A 27,867-nucleotide genomic window follows, 5' to 3' on the forward strand; every position below is an offset into this window, starting at 1 on the left:
AAGCTCTACATAAACTAAAACCTTTATTAGAACATCCATTTGTCAACTCAGATTGAGGCCTAAGAAGGTTAAGTGTCCCCTTAAAGCAAGATTTACAGAAAAACAAACTTAACTATGATTTATATAGCTTTTAGGCATTCTTTATCCATTTATCTCTGAACCTTGCCCAGATGCAGCTGATTCCATAAGATTTTTCCAGCTTTGCTAGTGGTTACCTTTAGCTATTTGGGGACTTTTATATATTGCTCCTCTAGAGCAATCTCCCCATGAAAATTCTGGCATGGCATGTGGTAGAAAGAGACAACATCTGCTTCCATAATTGCCTGGGTGAGAAAGTTCTCCATAGCTATTGCTTGTCCATAAACAAAAGTCTAAAGTGGGACACAGGACACCTCTGTAGGTTTTATGCAAAAAGGGCCAAGTGGTATAGTATAAAGAGTAGCAATTTAGCTTCCCTAAAAATAAATATCTTATGCAGATGTTGACTAAGCTGTCATACCACAAATGCCATTGTACTTGGAAAACGAGCAGGTGCTGTTGCATTGTCTTTGTGTTCTGCAATAGTGAACACACGGGTTTCAGTTCATGACCTTTTTAATCAGAAAAAAAGAAATGTTGTCTCTAAAGGAAGTATCAGCCTCAGAGGAGCAAACATATGGTGAACCCAGACTACACAACAAATGGTTAACCCTTTGACTCAGTCGGAGAAGAACAGTGAGTCAGACACAGACTTCCATTTTCACCGGGTCCTTTCTGAGGATCCACACTTAAATGACTGGCTCATTTTGAAATGGGAGTGGCTGGGTTCATGTCAGGCTGAGACTTGGTGGTGGGGGGGGGGGGGGGTGGCACGGAGAGGAGAGTGGAATTAACCCTGAAAATTGGCAAGTGCTCAAAATCTGAACAGGCCTAGTGAGAATTGGACTGGAGGCCAGAGAACATCCCCCTTGGTCTATTCCCTCAGTTCTTTCTGAGGTTGAAAGTTCAGCTGGCAAAGAACTAAGAAGATACTGGAGTACTGGAAAACATGGCTCCCAACATCAAGGAGCTTCCAGTCAAGAGAAGACTTGAAGGCTAAGAAACAGGAGTTACGTGGTTGCTGAGAACTCTAAAATCAAATTATCCAGAGAAGGTTATTGAGGCACTTGCTGGTAAGACTTTGTTTAAGCCAGCCTGTTACTTCTTTACTTGTAAAGTTGGCCTTTTTTTCCCACCTGCTTTCCCATCTATTGTCCTGGCATAACAAATAAAAACTAGGAAGTGGTGACTATACTTGTATAACACACCGAGTTTAACTTAAAATCCTGGGCCAGCTAAGCTCAGCCATCCACTGATAAGGCATTTCCTGGGTACCCCCTAGGTGCAAGGTTTTGCTCTAGGCACACAGATGGATCGGACATAGTCTCCATCTTCAGGAATCTTATAACCAGCAAAGGGAGGCAGACAAAACTACAATTGGGGTACAGGCTAGTAAGTGTAGTGCCAGAGGCATGCAGGGAGTACTATGGAAGCATAGTGGGATAAGGGAGAGCTTTCCAGAGGAGATGACATGTGTGATGTCTTAGAAAATGAGGAGTGTGATAGAGAAAGGCACTCTAGGCCAACTAAAGGCTCAGACGTCAGTGTAAAACATGGTCCATGAGCAGGTAGCTCCAGGCGGCTGAAGTTTAGTGTTTGGGTGAAGGTTGGTGAGGGAAGGTAGGGACCAAGACTATAGAGAAGAGGGCAGATGGGGGGGGGGGGTGGGCCTTGAACTCCACAGAATCTGAAAGTTCTGGAGAGACCACTGGAGAGCTTTAAGGAATGGAGTGAACTGCTCAGAGCTCTTCTGGGGATGTCACTCTGAAAGCATGGAGGGTTAATGGAGAAGAGTGGCACAGAAGTCCAAGTGTGCTAAGCTACTATAGTAATCCTAGGGGTATGAACTGAGACAAGAGCAGTGGAAATAGGAGGGAAGAAAAGAAAATTCTGAGTGGATATAGAAGGGAGAGGAACTGTGGATGGCTTCAAGGCTTCTGCCAGTGGGTGTGTGGGTGAATAATGGCACCTGTCCCCCATGCAGGGAATGCAGAAGGAATAAGTCTGAGAAAGGAGAAATAGCAAGATGAGTTTTAGATAGATTGCAGTGTGTCAGGGACATCCAAACAGAGGTGATGACCAGCAGCCGTCATTTTAACATAGGGGACTGGTCTCAGGAAAGACTGAGGAGTCACCAGTGAAAGAAGTATGGGTTGAAACCGATGAGTTGGATACAGTCACTTGGTGAATACTCTGAGCAGAGCAGAGGCCTGAGGACAGAGTCTGAGGACTGCCAACTCACAAGTCTTATGGGGGGCTGAATGACAGGTGAGAAGATTGGACATCAGCTGGGAGTGTGATGCCTTAGAAGCCCAAAGAGAAGATTGTTACCAGAAAAATGAAGAGATTCGTGATATCCATTACCACACAAAGAGGTCAAGAAAGACAAGGTCGGAACATATTCCCTAGATATGACAAATTGGAGGTTGCTGGTGACCTAAAGTGAAAGCAGTTGGCTGCAGGAGCAGAGATAATATCGTGCATCATTGATCAAATGGATGAACCCTTGTCACATTGTCACAGGGACAGACCCCGAGAATCCTGGGTATTGGTTCTAGAGAAAAGTAATAGGCAAAGCTATTTACCTTGTTAAAGAGCAGCAGAAATACTTTACTGCCTGTTTATTTGCACATAATGCCATGCTAAACAGTAGAAGGAGAATTAAACACAGTTTATGCATTCATGGAGCTCAAGCTCTTTAGTGCACAAGTATCAAGACTCTCACATTGGGTAAATTGACCAAAAATAATCTTTTTTTAAATGGCTATTTCCATAGAGCGTGTTCTTACAGAATTCTAATCACAAGATGCTTTCAACATCCCAGAGAAGATTGTTCTGTATTCTGTTTGTAAAGAAGCTATAATCCAATCTTGATAATTTATGGTGGTGGTTAACCCTTGGTTTTCTTAAGTTCTTTCTCATAGCTCATTTCAATTTCTGCTGCTATATTTTTAGGGCTAGCCTGTCTCATTCCGACTTCAGTGGAAAATAGATGGTTGCCATCTTCCATATATCAGCCCTTCTCATATTTGCAGATGAATAATAAATTTCCTTTCTGCTCGGAACTCCCCAGGCTACTTAGCTCTGATAAGGCCTAAAGAATTGATCTTGCAGAATACAAGAGGATTTCCTCATTAGTGGACAGACTGTTGATAAGCAGAGCAGGCAAGCACATGACGGAGGAGGTTTTTAATGAGAAAGAGAAGTGTGGAAAATACTAGTACATCATTTAGTTGGCTTTTATGGTATTTTTTGGTGCTTTCCATGTGAATTTCTGCCCTGATAAGGAGAGGGGTTTGAACTTCTGTCTTGATGTTTGCATGGATGAATTCCCAAGAGGTTTGGATTCAGTCACTCCCAAAGTGCTTTTCCCCCAAACTTTCTGTGATTCCATGTAGACCATTTTTCCTTCCCTTATCTTGGTTCAGAGGTGTATTTTGCACAGGAGAACCTGATAATGGCAATGCAGGAAGAGTGAGGTCATGAACCCTTGCTTTGGATTTTGCTGGTGGAGATGGATAGTGCTTTTGGTTATTGCTAGTGTGATCTGCTCTGTATGGTTTTAGTGAAGGCTGACTCAGAAATCATCAAAGCCACAATTAGGTGCAACTGTGGGATAAAATACAGGCCTTTCTGTATCATCGATCTGCTTTATACAAAAGGAACAGATACTGATGTTTAACTCTAAATTGACTCAGGTTACAACCTAAAGTTGTAAAAGGTAAGGCTCTTAATCCCCGAAGCCATAAATGTTACATAGTGACTCAAATTTTGCTCGTGTTCAACACCTGGGTGACTACCTATAGATTAGCATGATTTCAAATTTGTATTTGGAATACGTTTACTTGTAAGTCACATGAGTTATTTAACATTGTGGGATACCAACCATACCCATTCCCCACATTTTGGAAAGAAGACTACAGTTGCTTTCCCTGTTTCCAGCTAAAACATCTGTGCCAAGGATAAAGTCAGATTGAAACATAAGAACTTTGGGGCATTGTTTAGGGGTTCTGACTCCTCCCATTGAGAAGGAAATGTACTATTATAGAGATGGAAAGACTTTGATTTCCCACCACGATCTGCCTCTCCACAGCTATGAAAAGGTCCCTTGTACATTTTGAGACCTCTTTGTCTTGGCTGTGAAGCACTTCATGGAACATGAAAAGTGTTTCTCATTCAAAATAGCTTTACATGCTGTTCTTTGAAGTTACCAGAAAGTCATTGTCAGAAAACCTTGTCATGAAAAGGTTTGGGAGTGGGCTGGAGAAAGGAAAGGAAGGACCCACAAGTACTCTAACATAGATAGTGCTGGGTACATAGAGAACACTCAGTAACTTACTACTTGGCTAGTTTTGCGTTTTAAGATCAGATTCCCTAATTTTAGAGAAGTCTGTAAGATACTAGTTTTTCTTGGTGATTGATTTATAGCTGATAGATTGTCTTCTTAGTCCCTGTGTTCACATCCCACAAGGCAATATTATAAAGGCCTAGAGAAAAAAAAAAAAGAAAAGAAAAAAGAATTGTGCCATGTTCTAGAGGAGCACACCTAGTGAGGGACCCACAGATGGCAGCCTTTGGTGATTGGAGGGTCTTGGATCAGCAGTGACTTAGTCTTTGGATCCTTGATTAAAAGAAAATGAGAACCACAACAATTGATCATTCCCCACTTACTTACCCTCTGTTATATCTAAAACTCCATTCTTTTCTCTTGTGATTCCAGACCTGTATCAGAGTGTGTGTCAGCCTCCTCTGGCCCCCCAGCTATCCCCTCTGCCTGGAGTCTGTGGAGGTCTCCATCTTCACTGTGCATCAGTCACCCAGAGAGACCTTCCATACCTGCACCCAGCACCCTTCCCTAGAGATTCCCATCATTTGGACTAGAGTAGGACTCAGGAATCAGTATATTTTAGAAGTACTTCATATGATTCTTGTGTCATATATGGTTGAGCCCCACTGCTTTACAGCGGAGTTAGATTTTTTTTTTTTCCTATAGACTCCTCAAAATGAGAGATAGCCAGGAAAAAATGGTAACATAAAAATGAGTTGTTTCCTCCTTTCTTTCTCACCAAGCCCAGCAGAACTTTGTGCCTTGGATATCTGGGGCTTCCTTTTGCCCTGAAGTGATCTAACACTTATTTCCCAAAGTCTCTTGGAGGTGAAAATCTGGGTGGTCCTAGTTGGGGATGGGCCCTGAGGGTTGGACAGGATGAGGCTAAGAGACCAAACCTAGAGAAGTCTTATTTCAGAGGCAGCAGGGAAGGGCATTGTAGGGGGCTTCGTAGGTAGCAGAGATCTGCAACCCTGTCCGTATACTTGTACCCAGGAGATGGTAGGATGATGAACGTCAAGATCTTGGGGACCACAGTCTCTGTGGCTAAGAAGGGTAAAAAGTAGAAGATACCTGCCATCAAATGGACCACACATGCCTGGATAATGAGCATATTAATAGCTATCTTGATGGGCTTGAAGACCACTTGCTTTACTCCAAACTTTATGGACTGTATAAATCTCCTTAGATTATTATACAGACCCGAGAAGGGGAAAACTTTCCTAGCTGTGACTGAGATTGAAATGATTGTATATAGGGATTCAGAACCATTACTATATTTAGAAAAAAAGCCAATATGGAATTTTTTTCATCTAAGGGATATGGAATAAATTTTAGTCTCTGTAACAATAGGAATCAAGCAATCAGGCTCAAATAGATTGACTGACCCCATCTCCTATGCTTTTAATTTTATTGGGTTTTCATTAGATTTTTTAAAAAATTTCTTTAATGTTTATTTATTTTTGAGACAGAGACAGAGCATGAACAGGGGAAGGTCAGAGAGAGAGGGAGACACAGAATCTGAAACAGGCTCCAGGCTCTGAGCTGTCAGTGCAGAGCCCAACGCGGGGCTCAAACTCATGTACCGTGAGATCATGACCTGAGCCGAAGTCGGACGCCCAACCGACTGAGCCACCCAGGCACCCCTAGATTTTGGTTTGGCAAAGAACTCCGAGGGATTTTGCTGCAGGAGGGCATTGCATTTTATAGGCCTGTTCATAGAATGAGGGGGTTCTAGGATTTTTATGACTGGGCTTAAGGGCAGCAGTGTGGTAGTGCACAGGGGTGGGGGTAGTTAGTACCTGGTGGACAGAGAGAGTGGTCCTGGGGCTTGAAGTTGTATTTTCACTTGACAGAAGATCAAGAAACAGATGGTATTATATTTAAGAAAGAGGCAACTACCCTTCAATTAAAGCCTTCCAGCTGTAACACCTACCCCTTTCCAGCCCCAATAAGGTGAGAAATTGAAAAAGCAGCACCAGTCAGCAGGAGTGGTGGCACCTATGAAGGTACTGAAATGCTTTCTTCACAAAGGAGCCTTGATACAGTGGGGGAAAACTTGGGTTTTGGAGACCTACAGAACTGGATTTAAATCCTCACTTAACTAGCTTTGATGCATTTTTGTATTCCCAGGACCTGGCAGTGCATGACATATAATAGACCAAAACAATGAATACTTAATAAATGAATGAATAATGGATGCCCAAAAGAAATAACTAGCTCTGGGCAGTTTCTTAACCTGTGTGCCTGCGCTTAAGTATCATCACCTGTAGAATGGGTATACTGAGACGTAGAGGAGATTTTTGAGGATTGTATGAACTACAAAGTATATAAACCAGTGCCTGGTGGACCTTCCTTATATTTAAGTTGTCTTCTAGCCACACACCTTCCCTAGTGCTATAGTTTCACAGATTTGTGATAGGAAGAGCGTTGCTGAATTGAAATCCTGAAGTGTGGGAAATGGTTGCACACAGTAGCCATATTTCACCTCAGATTTGACTCTGAGCAATAAAGGCTGAACCCTGCCACCAGGGGATGTGTCAAGGAGAATTCCCGTTTCGAGAAACAGGCTTTGCTTGGCTTTCACAGGTCCTCTGTCTCTTCATGAAGTGTGTCTTAGGATCCCAAACAGTGTCTGGTTTTTGTTTTTGTTTTTAATTGAAGTATAATTAACATGCAGTGTTATATTAGTTTCAGGTGTACAACATGATTCAACACTTCTATTCATGACTCCATGCTTGCCATATTATAATATTATTGGCTATATTCTATGCTATACCTTTCATCTTCATGAGTTAGGTGCTCTGGGGATTCATACCTCTTAATCCCCTTTATTTCACTCATCCTCCCATCCACTTGCCCTCTGACAACCACCAATTTGTTCTCTGTATTTAAGTCTGGTTTTTGCTGGTTTCTTTGTGTATTTTAGATTGTACATACAAGTGAAACCGTATGGTATTTGTCTTTCTCTGACTTATTTCACTTAGGACAATACCTTCTAGGTCCACCCATGTTCTTGTAAATGGCAAGATGTCATTATTTTTTATGGCTGCATAATATTCCATTGTGTAGATACACCACATCTTCTTTATTCATCTATCGATGGACATTTGGGCCTCTTCCATATCTTGGCTGTTGTAAATAATGCCGCAATAAATATAGGGGTGCATATATCTTTTTGAATCAGTGCTTTTGTTTTCTTTGGGTAAATACCCAGTAGTGGAATTCCTGGATCATAGGGTATTTCTGTTTTTAAATTTTTGAGGAGCCTCCATATTGTTTTCTAGTGACTCTACCAATTTACATTTCCATCAACAGTGCATGGGGGTTCATTTTTTCTCCACATCCTCACCAACACTTACCTTTACTTGTTGATTCTAGCCATTCTGAGAGGTATGAGGTAATACCTCATTGTGGTTTCGATTTTCACTTCCCTGCAGATAAGTGATGTTGAGCATCTTTTCATGTGTCTGTTGGCCATCTGTATGTCTTTGGAAAACTGTCTATTCAGGTTATCTATTCATTTTTAATTGGATTATTTGATTTTTGATGTTGAGTGGTAGAAGTTCTTTATATATTTTGGATATTAACGTTTTAACAGGTGTATCATTTGCAAATATCTTCTCCCAGTCGATAGGCTGCCTTTTTGTTTTGTTGATGGTTTCCTTTACTGTGCAAAAGCTTTTAATTTTGATGTAGTCCCAATAGGAATTTTTGCTTTTGTTTCCCTTGCCTGGGGAGACCTATCTAGAAAAATGTTGCTAAGACTGATGTCAAACTATTGCCTATGTTTTCTGCTACCAGTTTTAAGTTTCAGATCTCACATTTAGGTCTTTAATCCACTTTAATCCACTTTGAGTTTATTTTTGTATATGACGTCAGAAAATGGTCCAGTTTCATTCTTTTGCACGTAGCTGTCCAGTTTTCCCAGCATTGTTTATAGAAAAGACTGTCTTTTCCCCATTGTGTATTCTTGCCTTCCTTTGACATAAATTAATTGACCATATAAGAGTAGGTATCTTTCTGACAGTGTCTGGTTTTGATTCCTGACTGTTGGGTACTCTTGGTCTACAGCTTTTTACTCAGATTTGACCCAATGTTTTGATCCACTATTTGTCCTAAACTTCATTATTTTAACTTGACGCATTTGTGACATGTTTGCCCCATATGGTAGGTATTAAGGATACAACACAAACAAGATGGAGATGAGAAGGATGTAATTCTTGGCTTCAAAACAGAAAATTTCTGTTAAGGGGATTTAGATCAGAAATCCAAGTGTACAGTGCAGAGAAGTAACTGATAGTTTCTGATAGAAACAAACACTAATCATGGGACAGAAAAAATATCAGGGAGGAAAGAGAAATAGCTCAAACATCCCTGAGTTCTTGTCTCTGTCTCACTCAGATTCTTCTGGTCCTGGATTATATCATGTCTGCAAACCACCGCCACTGAAAACCCATTTGAGTCAATGTATATTACAGGATAGTCATCCACTTAGGATGGGAACTCCAGAAAGGTAGATGTGTGGCCCGTCTTGTTCATCACTGTACCCCAGTCCATGAAACAGAGTCTGACACACTAATAGGCACACAAATATTTCTTGAGTGAATTTATGACTTAATCCTGAATGGAGCTGGGAGAAATTGATGGGTTCATTTCCTCTCTCTATGTCTCTTTCCCTTCCTTCCTCCCTCCCTCCCTCTCTTCCTGTCTTTCTGAAAGTAGTCCTGGATAGTTCATAGGGCTTTAGCACCATTAAATTATGAAAACACTTCTTTTGCTTTTAAGTGACCTATTTTCAAAGACTTATCTATCTAAATGTCAGCCCATAAATTTCATTACAATCTACTAACTTTATCAAGCATCCTTTCTGAAAAAGGCACAGTGTTCCCTAGCTATTAGATTTTGTATGGAAATTGCTAGATGCTTTGTCGTTGCTTTTGGATTTTACAACGTCTTCAGTAAATTGGATTGATTATGCACACAAGAGTGTTTGTGTCCTTCATGTTGGCTATTTTAGTGTCATTTACTTTTGCTAAAAATCTTAAAGGGGAAAATTCCAGAAAGTAGCATAAGAAAGCATTATGCTAGTAGAAACAATCTCCCTGTTTAGTTTATTTCCCTAAACCAAAAGCAGACAGTACTGTGGCCCTCACCCCTCATCCTAGATGCTATTAGAAGATCTAACAAGTGGTGGGCTACAAGTGGGTGGGCTGTCATGGGTGAGTTGCGAGACCCAGGGAAGGTGTTATACCTCAATTCAGAAGCTGAAGATCCAAGAATCAATGATTTAAAAAAAGGAAATTTACTTAAAGAATAGATCTAATAACATAAAAATGTGGCTTATCATTGCATGGTTTGTCCAGGTCTCAGTAGTGCCATGGTAGAATCAGAATTGGATGCCCTTTGCATGGTTCTCGGGTTACAGTGCTCAGACTACATGAGGATGGAGACACAGAGCAAACTCATCAGCGTCCATAATGTAAACATGGGAAGTTGAAGTGTCCTGGTTAGATCCCCTTTTTAATATTAGGTTCAGATCAGTGTTGGTTCCAGAGACCTATACTTTCCTACAGTAACTGTATTACCAACCCTTGCTACACCTCTTAGGTTAGACGCTGAACACCATGTTTGCTTTAGTGTTCTAGCTTGTTCCCATTCATATTTTACCCTGGCTGATGTGCCTAAAGAAGAAAAGAAACCAAAGAGGTAAGGGCATGCACCTGGGTATAGTCACTCACCCAGTGTGTTCTCACTGGGTGGGAGAGAAGTATTCAAAATACCAACATTGCACATAAAATTTTATAGAAAACCTCCCTGTGAAATTTCCTTGGTACCAACTAGATCATTATTTTTCTGTCCTATGAGAATAGGTAAGTGTTAATAATTGGCCATTATTTCTAGACAAACATGTCACAGGTCACTGCATTCTTCCATGTCTAATAGCAGCATGATCTGAGAGGGAATTAAATCCCTGTGTAAACCCTGGTGCCTGCTTGTCCCACTAATCAATGTAGAGAAAGGCTTCCCCCTTTGCCCTATTCCTGTAAGTTCCAGAGAGACCAACCCATGGGTGACACTGAATAGATTTTACAGTCAAGCTCCAAACTCTGCCTTCTCAGCAATGAGAAAAGTTATGAAGAGCAAGCAGAACATGCCTTCCAGTTGCTGGAGCAGAAAGGGCCCTGGAGGCTACAGGTGACTCTATGGCTTGTCAGTCCCCTACATAAGCAAACAATTCCAGCTGAGTCTGAGGACTGTTAGATCACTTCCTATAAAGCAACAGAAGGGTGCAATGAAGTCGTAAGTTCTTGTGTCTAATATGAAACAATATGACTAGGCTGTCATTCAGTGACCATTGGAGCGCCTACCATGTACTGGGCACTTTTCCAGGCACTGGAGATGCATTGAGGAGAAAAACTGTGTCTAAGAGGTACGGTTCATTACATTCTAACGAAGGAGGAGACAACTAAGAAATATATATTCTTAGGTAGGCAGTCCTCGCTGGCCAAGAAGGCAGATGAAGCAAGATGGGAAGCGCAGAGTGGGATTGAGGTTGTAATTATATATTGGGTAATTAGGGAAGGCCCCTCTGATGAGAAGACACTGAACAGACACCTGAAGGAAGTGAGGGTGGGAGGTCTGCAGACCTCTGGGAGAAGAGCATTCTGGGCAAAGGAAAGAGCAAGCACAAAGCGTGTGAGGGAAGGTCATGCTTCAAGAGTTGGGGCTCTTCCAAGGAGGCTCGTGTGGCTGAAAGTGAGCAAGCAAAGGGTGATAGAGAGGTTGTTGGAAGGTGTTAGCCCCCCATAGGTCACAGTAAGAATTCTGCCTTTTTCCTGAATAAGACAGTAAATCGCCGGAGGGTTTTGAGGAGTGGAGTGACATATCTCAGGTTTTAAAAACCTCTATCTGGGGGCAGAGAAGAGGTGTAGAGAAAAGATGGGAAACAGGAGTGGTGACTGCAATAATCATGACAAGAAATGATGGCCTGAGCCTGGTGGTCCAGTTGGATCCATCCTGAAGGTAGAATGGGTAGGATTAGTTGCTGATGTGGATGTGAGGTGAAAGAAGAAAAAAAAAGGAATCAATAGGACTCCAAGATTTTTTATATATTTTTTTGAGAATGGGGAGGGGCAGAAAGAGGGGACAGATGCTCTGAAGCAGGCTCTGTGCTTACGGTAGGGAGCCCAATGTGGGGTTTGAACTTACGAACCATGAGATCACGACTTGAGCTGGGACCAAGAGTCGGACACGCAACCTACTGAACCACCTGGGCACTCTGGACTCCGATATTTTTATTTTATTTTATTTTTTACATACAGTGTGTTAAAAAGGCCTTTATTTTTATACTTCAAATGCTCTAAATTAATAAAAGTAGTAATTATCCTGTTTTATTTTTTTTTAATTTTCAAAATGCTGAGGAGAGCACCTCATGGTAGAAATACCCCTTTGTAGTAGTTAAGAACAGCTGTCATCTAGAAAGTGCAGATATTTTTGTTGACTTTAGCTACTGATTTATTTTCTTGCCTGAGACCCTAAAGAAGTTGCCATGTCCCGAGACAGACAAGACTTTGGGAAGGACATTCTCAGGGGAGATGATTAGGAGTTGGATTTTGGAGATACTAGAACAACTGGAGATATAAGCTAGAGTTCAGAGGAGAAGTCTAAGCTGGTGGTGATATGAACTTGGGAGTCATTCGTGTACTGATGGTTTTAAAAGCCATGTAATCAAATGGGATCACAAAGGAAGAGAGCGCAGGTAAAGAGGGAAACTCCAAGGAACACCCTGTGAGCCCTGCTGGTAGTGGCGGAGAGGGGAGGGCAGGATGCTAGCCCAGGAGACTGAGGAAGATCTGCTAGTGAATAGTGGAGAAAACCAAAAGAGAGTCTACCCTATGAACCAAATGAATAAAGTATTCCAAGAAGGAAGGAATGATAAACTATATCAACTTTCTCTCTTTGGATCCCAAGATTTCCATTTTACTGCATTTTGCAGCAATCAGTGAGTAGTAAGGAATGAGAGATGGGAACCATCCCTAATTTTGGAGAGATTGGAAAAACAATGGGGATTTTCAAAAGTGTAATCATACTACAACAAAAACAGACCACAGCAACAGAAAAACCCTAGAAGGGTTGTCTCTAGGGACACGATATAATGTCAGCTTCTGTGAGTTGGACATTGGACTAGTTAGCCTCCTCCCTCAGTCTATAACCTTTAGATGCATAATTTTTAAAATGGGATTAAAAATACTTGTATGTCTCATGGGGCCATTGTGGAAGCAGGATATCATAGTTCCTTCTATATGCTCCCCACTATTTCCTTGTTGGCATTCTAGACTATACAAGTAAAGAAATGCAGAAGGATTTTTATGTGAATTTTTTATACATCAGCAATTTTGTTAATGCTGTTGTTTTCAAACTATGTGATTTGTTCACTAAATTCACAAATAATTGTACTTTTCTACTCTGTGCCAGGCACTATGAAGGGCACTGAGGATTCATAGGGAGATGAGACATTCCTGCCTTCAAGGAGGTTAGAATCTGAGGAAGTAAATAGAGTGATTGATGTTTAGGACATACAGTAGACCACCAGTGCCATTAATCCTTGTGAAATAATTTAGGGATGGTCTCATCATTTCAAAAGCCTACTTAGTTTTCACTGAAGAGATGCTGTAGGGGTAAATCCTGAGAATGAGCTCTCTCACCCATGTCTGCATATATTTAGTAGGTGGTTTGTTTCCTAACATAGTGTCTGATGTTCAAGATGAGTGGCTAGGACACATCTTCCTCTTTAAAGCAATGAATAAATGGTTATGGATTTTCCTCTGCAGTAATATCTGCGCTTAAATGTGGACCATGAAATCTGCTGGACTGCGCTCCGTCCCATGCGCTCTCTGCTCACGAGCTTCTTAGTATCAGTGATGTGCCCATCTAACTATAGGGCTGTCAGCAGCTGCCTAATGATCTACCATAAATAGAGCTGTCAGCCATTTTGTTTTGTCCCAAAGAGTTCTCTGCAAATGACCCAGGGAGAAGAGGGAGAGCCAAGGTGCCCCCAGCCATCAACACAGAACTCCAAACAAGGTTGTCATGACCCTTGGACCAGGAGCCAAGGGTATAAGAAAGAAGCAGTAGAGATAGAATAGGCAAGCTCCATTCATTTTCAAATTCAAGGTTCTTTAGCTAGAGGAGTATAGAAAGAAACTTACTTTGTCAGAGATGACCTGTGATAACATGAAATTTAAGCAAAGAGAGCCAAAGGCTGTATATCCTTGATCAGGGACAATCACTCAACACCACCACAGACTGAATCTATGACAGGAATAGCTGGCGCTTATGAACTGCATAGCTTGGAAGGATGCTGACATATGATATACCTTGGATTTTAATCATTCTTCCCCCTATGTTACAAGTTTGGGGATGACGTACACTCCTTCCAGTGTTAAGTCATGGAGCACAGAAAAATTTTGTTTTATTTGAATTTTAGGTCTCTGGCTATTCTCTATGGCATCGTGCTCTGTGATGTGGTTACTTGTCAACATTGTATGGCCATGTGAGAGGGCTGGTGGCTGGGAGTTACCTATTTTTATCAACAGGATCACCACGGGCCTTAGAGTCAGGGATAGGTGAATTCAGACCTGTTACTAAGGTCAGTCTCTTGGGAGACTGTTGGGCATTATGGTAAATAGGACAGCCTCCTGATTCAGATAATCCTAAGGTTCAAGGTCAAAATCTATTATTTACATGCTGTGTGGTATTAGGCAAATTAATTATCCTCTGTGTGCTTTAATATCTTTATCTACAAATAGAATATTAGTATCTTCTTTACAGGATGGTTGTAAGGACTTAACTGAGATGCTGTGACATGGTGGCACCTAATGACTGCTCCTTAAATATTCACTTCTTAAAATTGCCAGATTCCTCTGATCTTTGGTTTCCTCATTCTTAAAATGGTCGTGTTGTTGTTAATGTTAAATAATCTAGGGGGAAATCTCAGCAGTGTGTCTGGTATGGAATGAATAGTTGATATTTTTATCAATAGAAAAGTGACCTTTTCTGGAATAATTATTGTTACATGGGTGAGAGTAGAGAAATCTTTTTTAAATCTGATTCCATATCTTGATCAGTCAACATGTTTTTACCAAACACATTATGTTCCCAGCCTATATGGGGAAACAGTTTTCTGTGCTTTTATAATTTAGATTACAAGGTAAAAAACACATACATTGAATAAATCATAACTGGATGTATATTGTGCATAAGGCACTATGCTAGCAAGTATCTTGATAGATATAAACATGAACCAGACATGGACCTTGCCTTCAAGGGGTTCAGAGCCAGCTGTGAGAGAGATGGGAGAGAAAGCATGGATGCAGACTGCCTGGATTGGGTACCAGACTCTACCCCTCACCACCATGAGACCATAAGCAAGTTACTTGACTACCCTGTGTAGGGCTCCTCATTTGTGACATGCCGGTGAAAACAGTACCTACACCATAGTGTTGGGGTGAAGTAAGCTTTATTACTCATAAAACACAGTGCCAGTCATACAGTCCAATATCAGTAAATGTTAGCCATTTCAAAATATAGAGTCGGGGATAACCGTGCATGTAAACAAACATAAGGCAAGAGTATGGTGATATTGCTATGGCAATTTGGATGGAGGAGAGATTACTTAGGCTTCATAAAAGAATGTGGCATTTAAGCTAAACTTGGGAGAATAGGCAATATATGAACATGGAAAAATGGCAAATCAAGGCAGCTTTAGAGTTAGTGATTGTGTAAGAATATGAGGGTAGACAGGTGAAGGAACTCGACAGGGAAGAAGTTGGGGGGAAAAGGTCAGAAAGTGAAGGTCCTCATATGCTGGCTCAAGGAGTTTGTATTTGCTATGTGGACAGTGGAAAGAGAGAGCCATTATAGATTTTCAACAGACAAATGGTAAGGTCAGAGCTGTGCCTCTAGAAATAGATCAGAGGAAGAATGCTCTGAGTTGTCTTCATCTCTAGACCTCCAGTCTGTCCTTTCTCTGGCCCATTTGCTGTAGGACAGGCAGGAGGGAAGACTCAGACAGGAGGTGGTGATATTTGGGCCTGGGTTGCCAAGAGGTTGTATGTGTCACTAACAAACATGGACAACATAAAAGGATGCGTAGGCTGGAAATGTACCTTTTGGTTCATTGGGACATGTCGGTTTGCGGTGTTGAGCATGAGTATTTGGATAAAATCAGGGATAAGTGGAGGTTTGGAACCTTAGAGTGCCACCAGGTTGGAGATACAGATGGTCCAACTACTAATCAGAATAAAACTGGAAGCCTGAAGAATGGATGGGATTGCTAAGCAAAGATGATGAGGACCAGTCCTTAGGTGATCCCTATGTGAAGGAATGCCAGGAGAAAGTGGACATAGGAAGGTTCCATCAGAAAGACAGGAGAACACAGTTGATTAAAGGAACAGAAGAGTTTCAAGGAGGAGAACTTCAGGGATGCTGGACAAGACTTACTTGAGAGATGGGAAGGCAGTAGGAATGGAGGGGAGATGAGGGTGGAGACAGAGGAAAGAACTTACCTGCGAGGGAAGGGAGCAGAGACCTTTTGACATAGTGAGTGGAAAACCAGAGATGCTTATGTGATCTTTGGTATTTCTTGGGGACTTAAGACAGGTGCACCCCTCATCCTTAAGTTGAAAGGGTAGGTCTAAAAAGTCTTTTCATTACTGATTATTGTGCCCTCTGACCTAACCCTTCTTTCCTCTTTATTTTATCTCTTTGTCTTATAGATGGCAGGGGGAGGAGGTGATTTGATCATGACTGAGTTGAATCTGTTGTGAGTTCTACAAAGAGGGGAGATTTTATGATCTTGTTCCAGTGAAACCACAGTTCAAACAAGCCAAAATGTATAACTGGAAAAAGAATCCCATAAGTTGATAGTAGAACAAAACCCCAGAGTTGTGTTACTTTTTCTATCAAAAAATCCTTTCTCTTCCTGGTGAAGAGGAAGAGAAGGCAGGGCTCTCTAGGAATTGGGAATTGGAAGTTTTGGTGAGGGAAAGCAAGAACAATGAACATAGGAGAACGAGAAAGCAAGAAAGAGAGGATTGGGTTCATAGAGCCAGATAGTCTGGTTCGGAGTAAGATAGTCTAGTTCTGGATTTTAGAATAGGAACTGTTGTAGGTTTTGACAAGGAGTGTTACGCATAGCGTGTTACTGAAACTGTGCAAGTAATTAGGTCAAGGTGTTCACTTGGAAGAGATTATCCATGTGAACCTTGAAATTAGTCGATATGATGGCTCAGGCCAGGAGCTGGCCTTTCAGACATCAGCTCCACTACCCCAGTATTAACCGATCTTGTCTTCTAAAACTAGGTATGCTCTGCAGTATCCTGGCAGAATGCTTTGTCATTGGATGGTAGTCAAAAATGTGTATTGAATTCATACAAAAATGATCAGACTTTGTGATGGTCGTTAAGAATCAGATAAAGGTGGGAGAATTAAGTAGGATGTTGATAGATGACTTGAGAAGATGTGGAGATTGGCTGTCACATACCTCGAAATTGAAGAGTTTTGGACCTGAGTAGGAGAGCGATTATCTGAATTTGGCATTGAGGGATGGGAGGGGAGTTACAAGAAGATGGAAGAATTTGCAGCCTCCAGTGAGTGGCAGGGAGTTCCTTGGAAACGGTACCTTGTGTAAATACCCAGATTTGATTTAAAGCAAAGGGACAAAGGGAGAGAGGTAATGGGAGAAGAGAATGTACATCGGTACAGGAAGGAGTCAACTAGGGAGGGCTGGTAACTGGAGGGGCTGTGTTCTGTGTTTAGGGCATAGAAGATGTGATGTGATGTGATGGGTTGAATTAACTTGTTCTGAATGAAACTTGGGTGCAAAGATGACAGTGTCGGGTACTTGAAGGCTCAGGATGTTGGTCTGATGGAGGTTTGTGGAGAATGGTAGGTGCCGCCTGGAATGAAGGCAGGTACAAGCCAGGTCAGCACGGAGCGTCCGGTTCCAGACAGCATGTGGGGAAAAAGGGAAAGCTTTGGGACAACAGTAAACTTGGCTCAGAGCCCCACACCCATCTGTGTGCCACCCAGAGTGCGGACCTAGGAAAATGTTTGTGCCAAGTGCTCCTCAGCAGACAGCTGTTGAGCCAGGGCAAGTTTTTTTTATTGCATTAGCTGACTGGCAGCCTACCTTATGAGGATGTGAGTTATAGAACGGGGAAGTTTCAGAAGACAGAGAGGCAGCTAATGCCAAGTCAAGCTAAGGTGGTTTGGGCACGTTGGAGTGGAAAGGGCATGGGAAATAAGGTCATGCAGAGACATACCTTCAACTCAAGTCGAAGAGAAAATTCTGTCGGCTTTTACCAGCTCATGAAAAGTCTAGTCCTTAACACACCTGTGATTTCTAAATGACTATTGTTTGGTTGGCAAATGGTATGTAGGTGGGATATATTTAAATATTTCTCAGTAGGGGGTCCTCTCGACATTTGGGACAGAAAAATTAGGTGTTTTGAGGACTGCTTCTTGAAGTACAGACCTTATAAGTCTCATGACCCATTTTGCAATGCGCATAGTGTCCCTCAGTGATTTTGACAATTAAGAGTACTCCCTTGTTGCCTGTGCCCTTGGGGAGGATGTGATCACCTCTTCCCCCCTGAGGATCTGTGGGAGACTCCAGCTGGGGGAAAACTTGTTTCTCTTCAGAAATTTCACCGAATCCACATTCTGAGAGTAGTGCCATCCTGGAGTTCTGTTCTGCTTCAATTCAAGTGAAGACCATGAATTCTGACTGCACTCTAAGCGGAGGCTTTTTATTAGTGACTCAATTTAATGACGAACAGTGACATTCCAGTGCCAGTAGAAGTGTGAAACTTTTTTTCCCCTCCATATTCTTTTCATATGTCTGTGATTTGTGGCTTCTTATAGTTTCCTATAGCTTCTGACCAATCTCTGGGCACCAGCAGACCTCTTTTGTGGGATCTCTTACTATTCGATCTCTTTATCTTCCCATCAGGTAGAAGGATTTTATTTTTCCACATGACTATGCACATCGCAGACCCCTTTTCAGAAAAGCTGTTTCTGTTTAATCTGACTGTCCAATACTCTGGGACAAACACTAAAATCGGGGGACACGGGGGTGAGACCGGGCAACTGGAGAGCAGTTGCTAAGGAGGAAGCTTCAACTGGCCTTCCTCTGGTTACTCCTTTAACATAACCACACCTGCAAATTTTTTTGATGTTTGCAATCCAACATTGAGTGGTGGGAGAGAGTGGGGACATAGACTAACAGATTGGAGAAACTGTAAGGAAAATGATTTCCTCTCAGCCTCGGTCAGGACTGTGCAAGAGGTGAGCATGTTAGTGTAAATAGAGGTTGGCCTCATTTCTAGACCATCAACAAGAGGGATTCCATCCAAACAAGGCCTCTGAAATTTCAGCAGGGTTGCTTCTGAGAGTGATGCATAGGAGGGAGGTCCCCTCCTTAGCTCCTCTCCTTGACCTTCAGTTCCTCCCTCCAATCTCAAGCTTCAAGGCTTCTCTTGAGCTTCCTTTCCCATATGTCTGAAACCCATTTCCTGTCACCCTCCACAGCTTCCTTCTGTCATCTCTGGCGAATGTGTTACCCACTACATGGGCCCCCGTCCCCCAACAACATGTCTCTTGCTTCCTCCAAGCCTCACACACAACGGACTTGCCCTGCACGAACCCCACCTCCGTCTGATCTCTGCTCTTGTCTCTGTTCCCCCTCAGTCTCATCTCAATTTTCTGTTCTTATTATGTATTTGGAGATGGCTTAGATTTACTTTCATGTCCGCTCACATGTTGGATTTGGCTGCTCAGCCGGATTGTGTGCATTTCCTGCACCTCAGAAGCGAGGCTCGTGCTCTAGATGTGTGGGGTACACGCGTTCCACGTACATGTACCTGCACCCACTGACCCCACCCCAGAGTTCAGAGTACTCAGGGGAGGTGTTCAGTACTGCCATATGTTCTCCTTTTCTGTATCATGCTCAAAAGTATGTGTCTCTCGGTGTACGTGATGACGATATAGCAGGGTGACTTGGGGACCTGGTTCCACATGGGAAGGCAGCCCCTCATTCACTTGCACATGTGTCTCTGTTCTGCCGGCAGGAGGATGAAGTGGTTCTCCAGTGCATCGCAAACATTCACAAGGAGCAGAGGAAGTTCTGCCTGGCAGCCGAGGGCCTGGGAAACCGCCTATGCTTCCTGGAACCCACTTCAGAAGCCAAGGTAGGATTGATTGCCTGCCCTGCACCTTCTCCCTTGACCTCCCAGGCAGTCATTTAGGGGAAGGAGCTGCAGGGAGAGGAGGTTGAGAGTGATGAGGAAGAAGGTAGAAAGAAAGGATGCATTTGGTTTTCAGATGGGAAGCAGATCGGAAGTAAAATGTGACTCTCCCCAGCCCAGGAACAGTAGGAATCCAGAGCAGCGAAGAATTAGTGGTGCCTTGTCTGTCTGTGTTCCCCAGGACACCAGTGATGCTTTGAGGTCACTGTCACAGAAGAGGTTCTTTTCATATTCCCAGAACACCTTTTTGTGTTGTTAATTCCTAAAGGTCCTCAGTGCGGGTTCTGTACTCTCAGCTGTCATTTATGGCTACCAGGACTCCCAGGTGCTTGGGCCTGAGCTTCACGGAAAGCCCACTGCTCTCAGTTCAGACCGTGCCGAGCTCCTGCGATCGTTACCCCTGCCTGCCCACTGTGACCTGGGGGCAGAGAGGAGTGTTTGCTCTAGTCCCTGCCTGCGTGGTGGCATGTAATGTCCTGTCTCTTCAGCCAAACCTTTTCTTCCTCCAGTTTCAGACTGTCTCTACTTTTCGTGATCTGTCAAGTGTATCCGTGTGCTCGGCGAGATCACCATACTTGGCGGTCCTGGCCAAACCTTTAGATCAGTCAGGGTTCTCCAGAGAAACAGAACCAGTGGGATCTCTCCCTTTCTCTCGATGGGTGGGTGGATGGGGAGATGATGGATTTAAGATATTGCCTCACGCAATTATTGGGTCTGGTAAGTCTAAAATCTATACGACAAGTCAGTAGGGTAGAAACTCAGGGAGAAGTTGATGCTGTCTTGAGGCAGAATATCTTTTCTCCAGGAAACCTCGGTTTTTATTTTTAAAGCCTTAAGGGGCGCCTGGGTGGCTCAGTCGGTTAAGCGTCCGACTTCGGCTCAGGTCACGATCTCGCGGTCCGCGAGTTCGAGCCCCGCGTCGGGCTCTGGGCTGATGGCTCAGAGCCTGGAGCCTGCTTCCGATTCTGTGTCTCCCTCTCTCTCTGCCCCTCCCCTGTTCATGCTGTGTCTCTCTCTGTCTCAAAAATAAATAAATGTTAAAAAAAAAAAAAAAAAAGATGGCGTGAGGCCCACCCACATGATCAAGGGTCATCACCTTAACTTGAAGTCAACTGATTATAGATGTTAATCACATCTATCAAATACCTTCACATCAAAACCTGGATTGGTGTTTGGTTAAATAACAGAGTACTATGGTCGAGCCAAGCTGACATACAGCTAACCATCTTACCCTCCTCACAGAGCCATTTTTTTAAAACAGAAAATGGTTACTATATTTTCCAGTAGGCCCACCGGATTAGCATGCTGTTTCTCCACATGAACATCTACAACACAGACATGCTTGGTGTGGCTGAACACCAGATGTACACTGTGAAGACAGCATGTCCCAGAAGCCCCTGTCCTCTCCTTCACTGTTGTGCCCTCCCAGGGAGGTCACCAATCCCTGAGTTCAAACATCGATCAGTGACATGTGTGACCAGTGCCAAAAGGACAGAGTCCCGTTAAAATAAGTGGCAGAGAGAAAAGGAAGATGTTTTTATCTTTTTTAAAGGCCTTAGACTTGATTTCCCTGAGGTCTTTTCTCATTTGCTTTTGTCCTTAGCTAGATATTTTTCTTTTCATTCCCAGCCGTCTGGGATAATAGGAAGATGACTAGATTAGAAGTCAAGAAGTTAATCCTCAACCACTAGCTAGTCATGTGACTACGGGCAAGTCGCTCAACCTTGCTTTCTGTTTCCTCATCTGCCAGATGAGGTACATCCTGGTGCAGTGGAAAGAGCATTGGCCTAAACTGAAAACCAGTGGTCTCATTTTCTAGTCATCCACTGAGTGGGTCATGGGGCAGTGGTTTGGGGCACAGGTTCTGGAGCCAGACTGTCAGATTTGGAGTCCTGTCTCTCACCACATACCAGCTAAGCCGGGATCTTGGCCAAGGTACTTGACCTTTCTGTGCTTAGTTTCTGCACCTGCTTAATGAGAATTTAATAGTAACTACCTAAAGAGGTTTTTCTTAGGATTAAATGAGTTAATACCTAAGAAGTACGTAGCACACTCTCTAACTATTGACTCCTCATTGACTATTATGATTGAACCTTGTCTAAACCAGATGAAAAACTATATATCCTAACCCGAGAATATTTTGTATCGCCCAGGAATAAAAATAACCCATACCACGCATAAATGCATTTGAGGATGAGAAAATGTCCTTCCTAACACCCACTTGACTAAGTGTCCTTATTTTAATTTTTCGTTTTAAATTGAAAACAAGGTAATAAGACTGAAAAAGAGATGTAACATATCATAACTTACTCATCTTGTCACAACTATTTTCATGTGTTTTTCATTCAGCCTCTGTTCACATGCCACCTGTATGTTTTCAGAGTTGTACTCAGAGTTGACGTGTAAGCATTCCGCTTTTTTTTTCCTTTAACATTTTAGCCAGTTCCATAAAGCTATGTGGTCTCCGTGGTTTAAAAAAAAAAAAAAAAAAAAAAGTATGTGGTTTTGTTAGTTTTTTTGCTTTTTAGAGTAAATATCCAGGAGAAAAATTAATGGTGTTAGGAGGATGAGCAGTATTAAACTACTTTCCCCAAAGGGTATACCAGTTGTCACAGTTGACATGCCCACTATCATAGCATGAATATGTGTCTCTTGTATATACACTATGAGGAAACTGCATCGTGAGTGCTTCTCAAAAAAACAGGGTCGAGTTCATGGAAAGGATAAAGTCTTTAGAACTTCATGTCACCATTCCTGGGAGGTGCCTGCTGGCCGCCATTTTCTGTGGCTTCAGTCTTTCCCACAGTCAGCTACAGCTGTGCACACTGCTTCTGACCTGTCCCCTCCCTTTTCACTAAGTATTTCCTCTGATTCTCTACTACCCACTTTCACAACCACCTTTGCTATTCTTAGGTTCTCAGAAGCTAACATAGGTGGTGCAGTGAAATGAGAAGGTGTATTCCCAAGCCTGGCACTGAGCATGAGGCACACACCTCAAACAGCACTCTTATCACCAGCTACAGAGCCACCAGTGACCTTGGCATTCCCAGTCAAGGGTATTTCAAGCTAGGTGAGCCACAGAGAGATAAAATTGAGATAAATTCTAAGGAGAAGATACACCTCTAAGAAAGAAGAGATGAGATAAGGTTCTCAAAAGGTATTCTTAATGTACAAGCCCTATGAAAAGGAGGTCACATTGAAACAAGGGGTGAGAGAGTAGAAGAATGGGAAGCAAAAGTACACCAACACTTGGTGTAGACATGGAGACTGTTGAACACTTGGGAGAGTGCTTGTGACTTTCTGTTTGCCGTGGCCCACGCTTCTTTGAAGGTCTCTTGAAACTGCAAATGTCAACAGATGGAAGCACTGTTAATCCACTTCCCTTTCAAAGATGCACAGCTCCAGGAATTAAAAGGTGTCCTCCCTGTTTTACAAGAAAGGTTTCAGAATTAGAACCAGAAACCAGGAAACATGGAAAGGAAATGTTGCTTCTTTATTTGATCAGTAACAGCAATTGCTTATTGAGTGCTATTTTTAAGTGGAAAACGTATTCCCAGGAATTTACTACTTTTCCTCTCATCCATATTATCTATTTTGTATCTACAGCATTAGCTGGGGAAAGGGGATCTTACTTGGTTTAACTTAACATCCAAACTCCTAAAACTCACACACTGCTTGGCACCAGTATGTGCATTAGGGCAGGAACCACTGCTTGCCTGCTGGGAAGTGTCAGGCACACCTGTGGGAATCCTTGCTGCTGAATCCCCCACCCAAGATGAGGCCAAGTGCAAAGAGATGAGGTCCACATCAGGCAGGTATGAGAGTTACCATGGCTCACAAGCCTCATGGACCACAGGAGCCAGTGTTTCTCGTAACAACTCCACAGGCATGGCTTTTGGGGGCCCCACAAAGGACACCACCTCCCAGCTATAAGTCTTTACACTTGGGGAATTGCAAAGATATAGCTTCCTACATCGGGTAATGGTGTCTTCCCAGTACAGACTCAGGCTGCCAGTCAGGGATCATTTTCACTGTAAGCAATGTTCCCTAGTGACGTAATTCACATATCAGTTTTACCAGGTTGTCCAAGAACAAAACTGGACAGTTAACTGAAGGTCAAATTCTCATGCATAAGGAAAAAACAATTTAATAAGCTTTATCCCATAGTATTCTTCATTGATGGCAGTTACTTCATGACTGTGGCCTTGTCGGATGTGTCTGGAACCCCAACACCTTTCCAAATCCTCACTTCGACCTTCCTTAAATATATAGGTCATCAAAAAATAAGAATGTGGGCACTTTTTGGTTAAGATCGATTTGAACACACCAAGCTTTGTTTCACAGATTTTAATGAGGATGAAACACAAATTGCTGAGGGGAAACTTACCCTAGCGCCTTTTAATTTTTTTTTTTTTTTTTTTTTTTTTTTTTTTTTTTTTTTTACTTTTTTAGAGAGGGGAAGAGGGGGAGAGAGAATCTTAAGCAGGCTTCACCCCCAGTGGGGCTCAAGCTCACAACCATTAGATCATGACCTGAGCCTGAATCAATAGTCCCATGCTTAACCAACTGAGCTGCCCAGGTGCCCCACCCTAGTGCCCTTTCAAAATCAGTGACCTAGCCAAAGTCTTCAGACACTCTGTGTCTCAGAATGAAGTTGTGCCTCTCTGTTGGGTAACAATGGTCTCTCTCACCATGGTTTATTCAAAATGAAAAATCCAATTTCAAATCCAATTTTCAAACTGAAAATTTCCAGGGGAAATTTTAAGCCTATTGTTTTCCACCCCCTCTTTTGAAAAGGAAGAATAGTCTGCTCTGGTTTCTGCAAAGTTGGATAGGCTCTAAAGACCCAGGATTAAACATCTGTGATTGTGCAAACATCATTATGTAGATGGCATAAATGAAGAGAGAATTCTAGGCTAAAAATAGTTTATTTTCTACTATTTTTATTATCTTTAGCTCAGAATAGATTTACTATTTACTTCTAAACAACTAAGCCTGTGCAAATTTGCAGAGAGTGAGGCTCACCCTGAGGTTGTACACTTTTCTTTGAACTTCTGATTGATATTTTAGAGGGTAGTATTCTCTATGGACTTAAGATCTTATGAAAAGCCAAACTATTATAAAACATGCTTAAAAAACTTTCTTGTTATGTAATAGATACTTATAGGTGAAAGATGTGATCTTTTTGTTTGTTTGACATTTATCAGGCATCATGTGCTATATGCCATGTATTACAATGGGCGCTTACATGCTCTCATTTAATTTTTATATCCCTATGGAGCAAATATTGATTTCATTTATGGAGAGGAAAGATACAAGAATTTAGACAAAGTTACGTAAATTCCTGAAGATGATTCATTCTAAACTTGAATCACTACTTCTGTAGTACTCAGCGATAAAGAATATCACAGATCCAACTTAAGGATAAAGAAGCCATATTTCTCCATGTGGTTAGATTTTAAGACTACCTGGGCAGATCTCCATACCCCCTCCCACAACCTTCATGCATCTGTCCTCTGAATGCCTGACATTCCAAAGTTAGAAATACATATTTTGTTTAAATCAAATAGGAACTATTAAAATGCAAATGTTCTGAGAGAGCACATGAAGCAATATTAGATTTCTAGAGGTAATTTTTTTTTAGTATAAATGGCATAATCAGATATTTTCTTGAAATTAAGTTGTTGGAGGAATAAAGCAGATGACTGAGTGCCTCTGTATTGGGATATAAGGCATAGAAACACTGTGAATGTGGAATCGAACATCTACAGCATTGAATTGCAATAGTTTACCTCCCCTCCACCAGGCTCTTAGCACTGAAGATTGTGGTTAAGACAGTGGTTAAGAAACATGACCTTGGACCATGGAGAAAGATTGCCTGGGCTGGTAATTCAGGCTCCACCGCTTAACAGCTGTCTGACTATGGTTCAATGAGTTTACCTTAACCTGCCTCAGTTTCCTCTGCTTGAAAACTATAATCATCTCATAGGATTGTTATGAGGATTCAGTTACATGGGTTCCCAATTGTAAGGTACTTGTAACAGTGCCTGACACACCCCCAAGTGCTTTTTAGGCAATAGCCTTTATTATCCCTAGTATAGATTCAGACATAAATTAGGTCCCCAAGAAGTATTGTTTGACTGAATTAAGTTACCCACATATTGAATTACTTAAATATTTCTTTTATTTTTATTTTAATTCCAGTATAGTGAACATACAGTATTGTATTTGTTCCAGGTGTACAATATAGTGATTTCGACAATTCTATAAATTACTTGGTGCCCATCATAAGTGTACTCTTAATCTCCTTTACCCTCCGCCCCCGTAACTATCAATTTGTTGTCTATAGTTAAGAGTCTGCTTTTGGTTTGTTTTTTTAACTTCTTAAACTCCACATAGGAGTGAAATTGTATGTTACTTGTCTTTCTCTGACTGACTTATTTAATTTAGCATTATACTCTTTAGCTCTATCCACATTGTTGCAAATGGGGAAGATTTCATTTTTTGTGTGTGTGGATAATATTCCTTTGTATATAAATACCACAGTGTCTTTACCCATTCATCTATTGATGAACACTTGGGCTGCTTCCATAACTGCCTATTGTAAATAAGGCTGCAGTAAACATAGGGGTGCACATAGCTTTTCGAATTAGTGTTATCATTTTCTTTGGGTAAACACCCAGTAGTGGAATTGCTGGATCATATGGTGATTCTATTTTTAATTTTTTGAGGAGCCTCCATACTGTTCTCCACAGTAGCTGTACCAATTTACATTCCTGCCAACAGTGCATAAGTGTTCCTTTTTCTCCACATCCTCCTAACACTTGTTGTTTCTTCTTGTGTTTTTGATTTTAGCCATTCTGACAGGTGTGAGTTCTATATCATGGTTTTGATTTGCATTTCCCTGCTGATGAGTTATGTTGAACATTTTTTCATATGTCTGTTGGCCATCTGTATGCCTTCGGAGAAATGTCTGTTCATGTCTTCTGCCCATTTTTACTGCATTTGGTGTTTTGGTATTGAGTTGTTGAAGTTCTTTATTTTTGGATAGTAACCCTTTACTGAATATGTCATTTGCAAACAACTTCTCCCATTCAGTAGGTTATCTTTTAATTTCATTGTTTGCTGTGCTGTGCAGAAGCTTTTTATTTTGATGTAGTTCCAATAGTTTATTTTTGCTTTGGTTTCCCTTGCCACAGGAGGCATATCTAGAAAAATGTTGCTACAGCTGATGTCAGAAAAGTTACTGCCTGTGTTCTCTTCTAGGATTTTTATGGTTTCAGGTCTCACATTTAGGTTTTTAATCCATTTTGAGTTTACTTTTGTGTATAGCATGAGAATAAATATTTCAAAGGCCTGGATTTGAGGATCAGCAGGACATTTATGACCATTAAAGTGAAATATTAATGAGAGTCAGCGTGAGTGAGATGAAAAGGATTAAGTAATGAGTGGTTAGTTTTTAAAAAAAATAAGGTGAATCAGTGAGATGTAGATTTTTATTGTTATTGACTTCTAATTTAATTCTGATATGATCAAAAAACATGTTCTGTAGATTTCAATTCTTGGAAATTTATTAGGACTGTTTTATGGCCTATCATATGGTCTATCTTGCTTAATATTCTATTTGTTGTACTTTCAACAAGTGTGCTGGATAGTGTTTTATGAATGTTAAGATGGTTGACCATGGTGTTCAAATCTTCTGTATCCTTACTGAGTTGTATTTATAAGTTCTACCAATTACTGAGATAGAGGTGTTAAAAGCTATGAGAATTTGTCTATGTCTCCCTTTAGTTCTGTCAGTTTTGTTTCATATATTTTAAAGCTCTCTTAGGGGTGTGTGTGTGTGTGTGTGTGTGTGTGTGTGTATGATTTTTATTTTCTTGGTGAAATGATCATTTGTCATTATCAAATGTTCCTGTTTATCCTTTATCTAATTGTATACTTTGATGTTAACATAGCCATAAGCTTTGTTATACTTACTATTTGTATGATCTATCTTTTTGTTTTCAATTCTTTTATGTCTTTATATCTTTATATTTGAGGCATGTCCCTTATAAATAGCATATAGTTAATATGCTGCTCCTCCCCCTTTCTGCAATCTCTGCTGTTTTATTGGAGTGTTCAGTTCACTTACATTTATTGGAATAATTG

The 27,867-nt window shown here is 41.5% G+C and overlaps 1 protein-coding gene across 1 annotated transcript in view; it reads left to right on the forward strand.

Moving 5' to 3' along the window:
* Nucleotides 1–27,867, forward strand: part of RYR3 (ryanodine receptor 3) — a 524,410-nt gene that overhangs the window by 146,344 nt on the left and 350,199 nt on the right. Inside the window, exon 2 of the mRNA XM_081795893.1 lies at nucleotides 19,540–19,659. Coding sequence (XP_081652019.1) covers nucleotides 19,540–19,659 — 120 coding nt within the window. The remainder of the gene's footprint in view (nucleotides 1–19,539; nucleotides 19,660–27,867) is intronic.

This window comes from Panthera onca, chromosome B3 (assembly GCF_046562875.1).
Source record: "Panthera onca isolate mPanOnc1 chromosome B3, mPanOnc1 haplotype 2, whole genome shotgun sequence".
NCBI classification, from domain to species: domain Eukaryota; kingdom Metazoa; phylum Chordata; class Mammalia; order Carnivora; family Felidae; genus Panthera; species Panthera onca.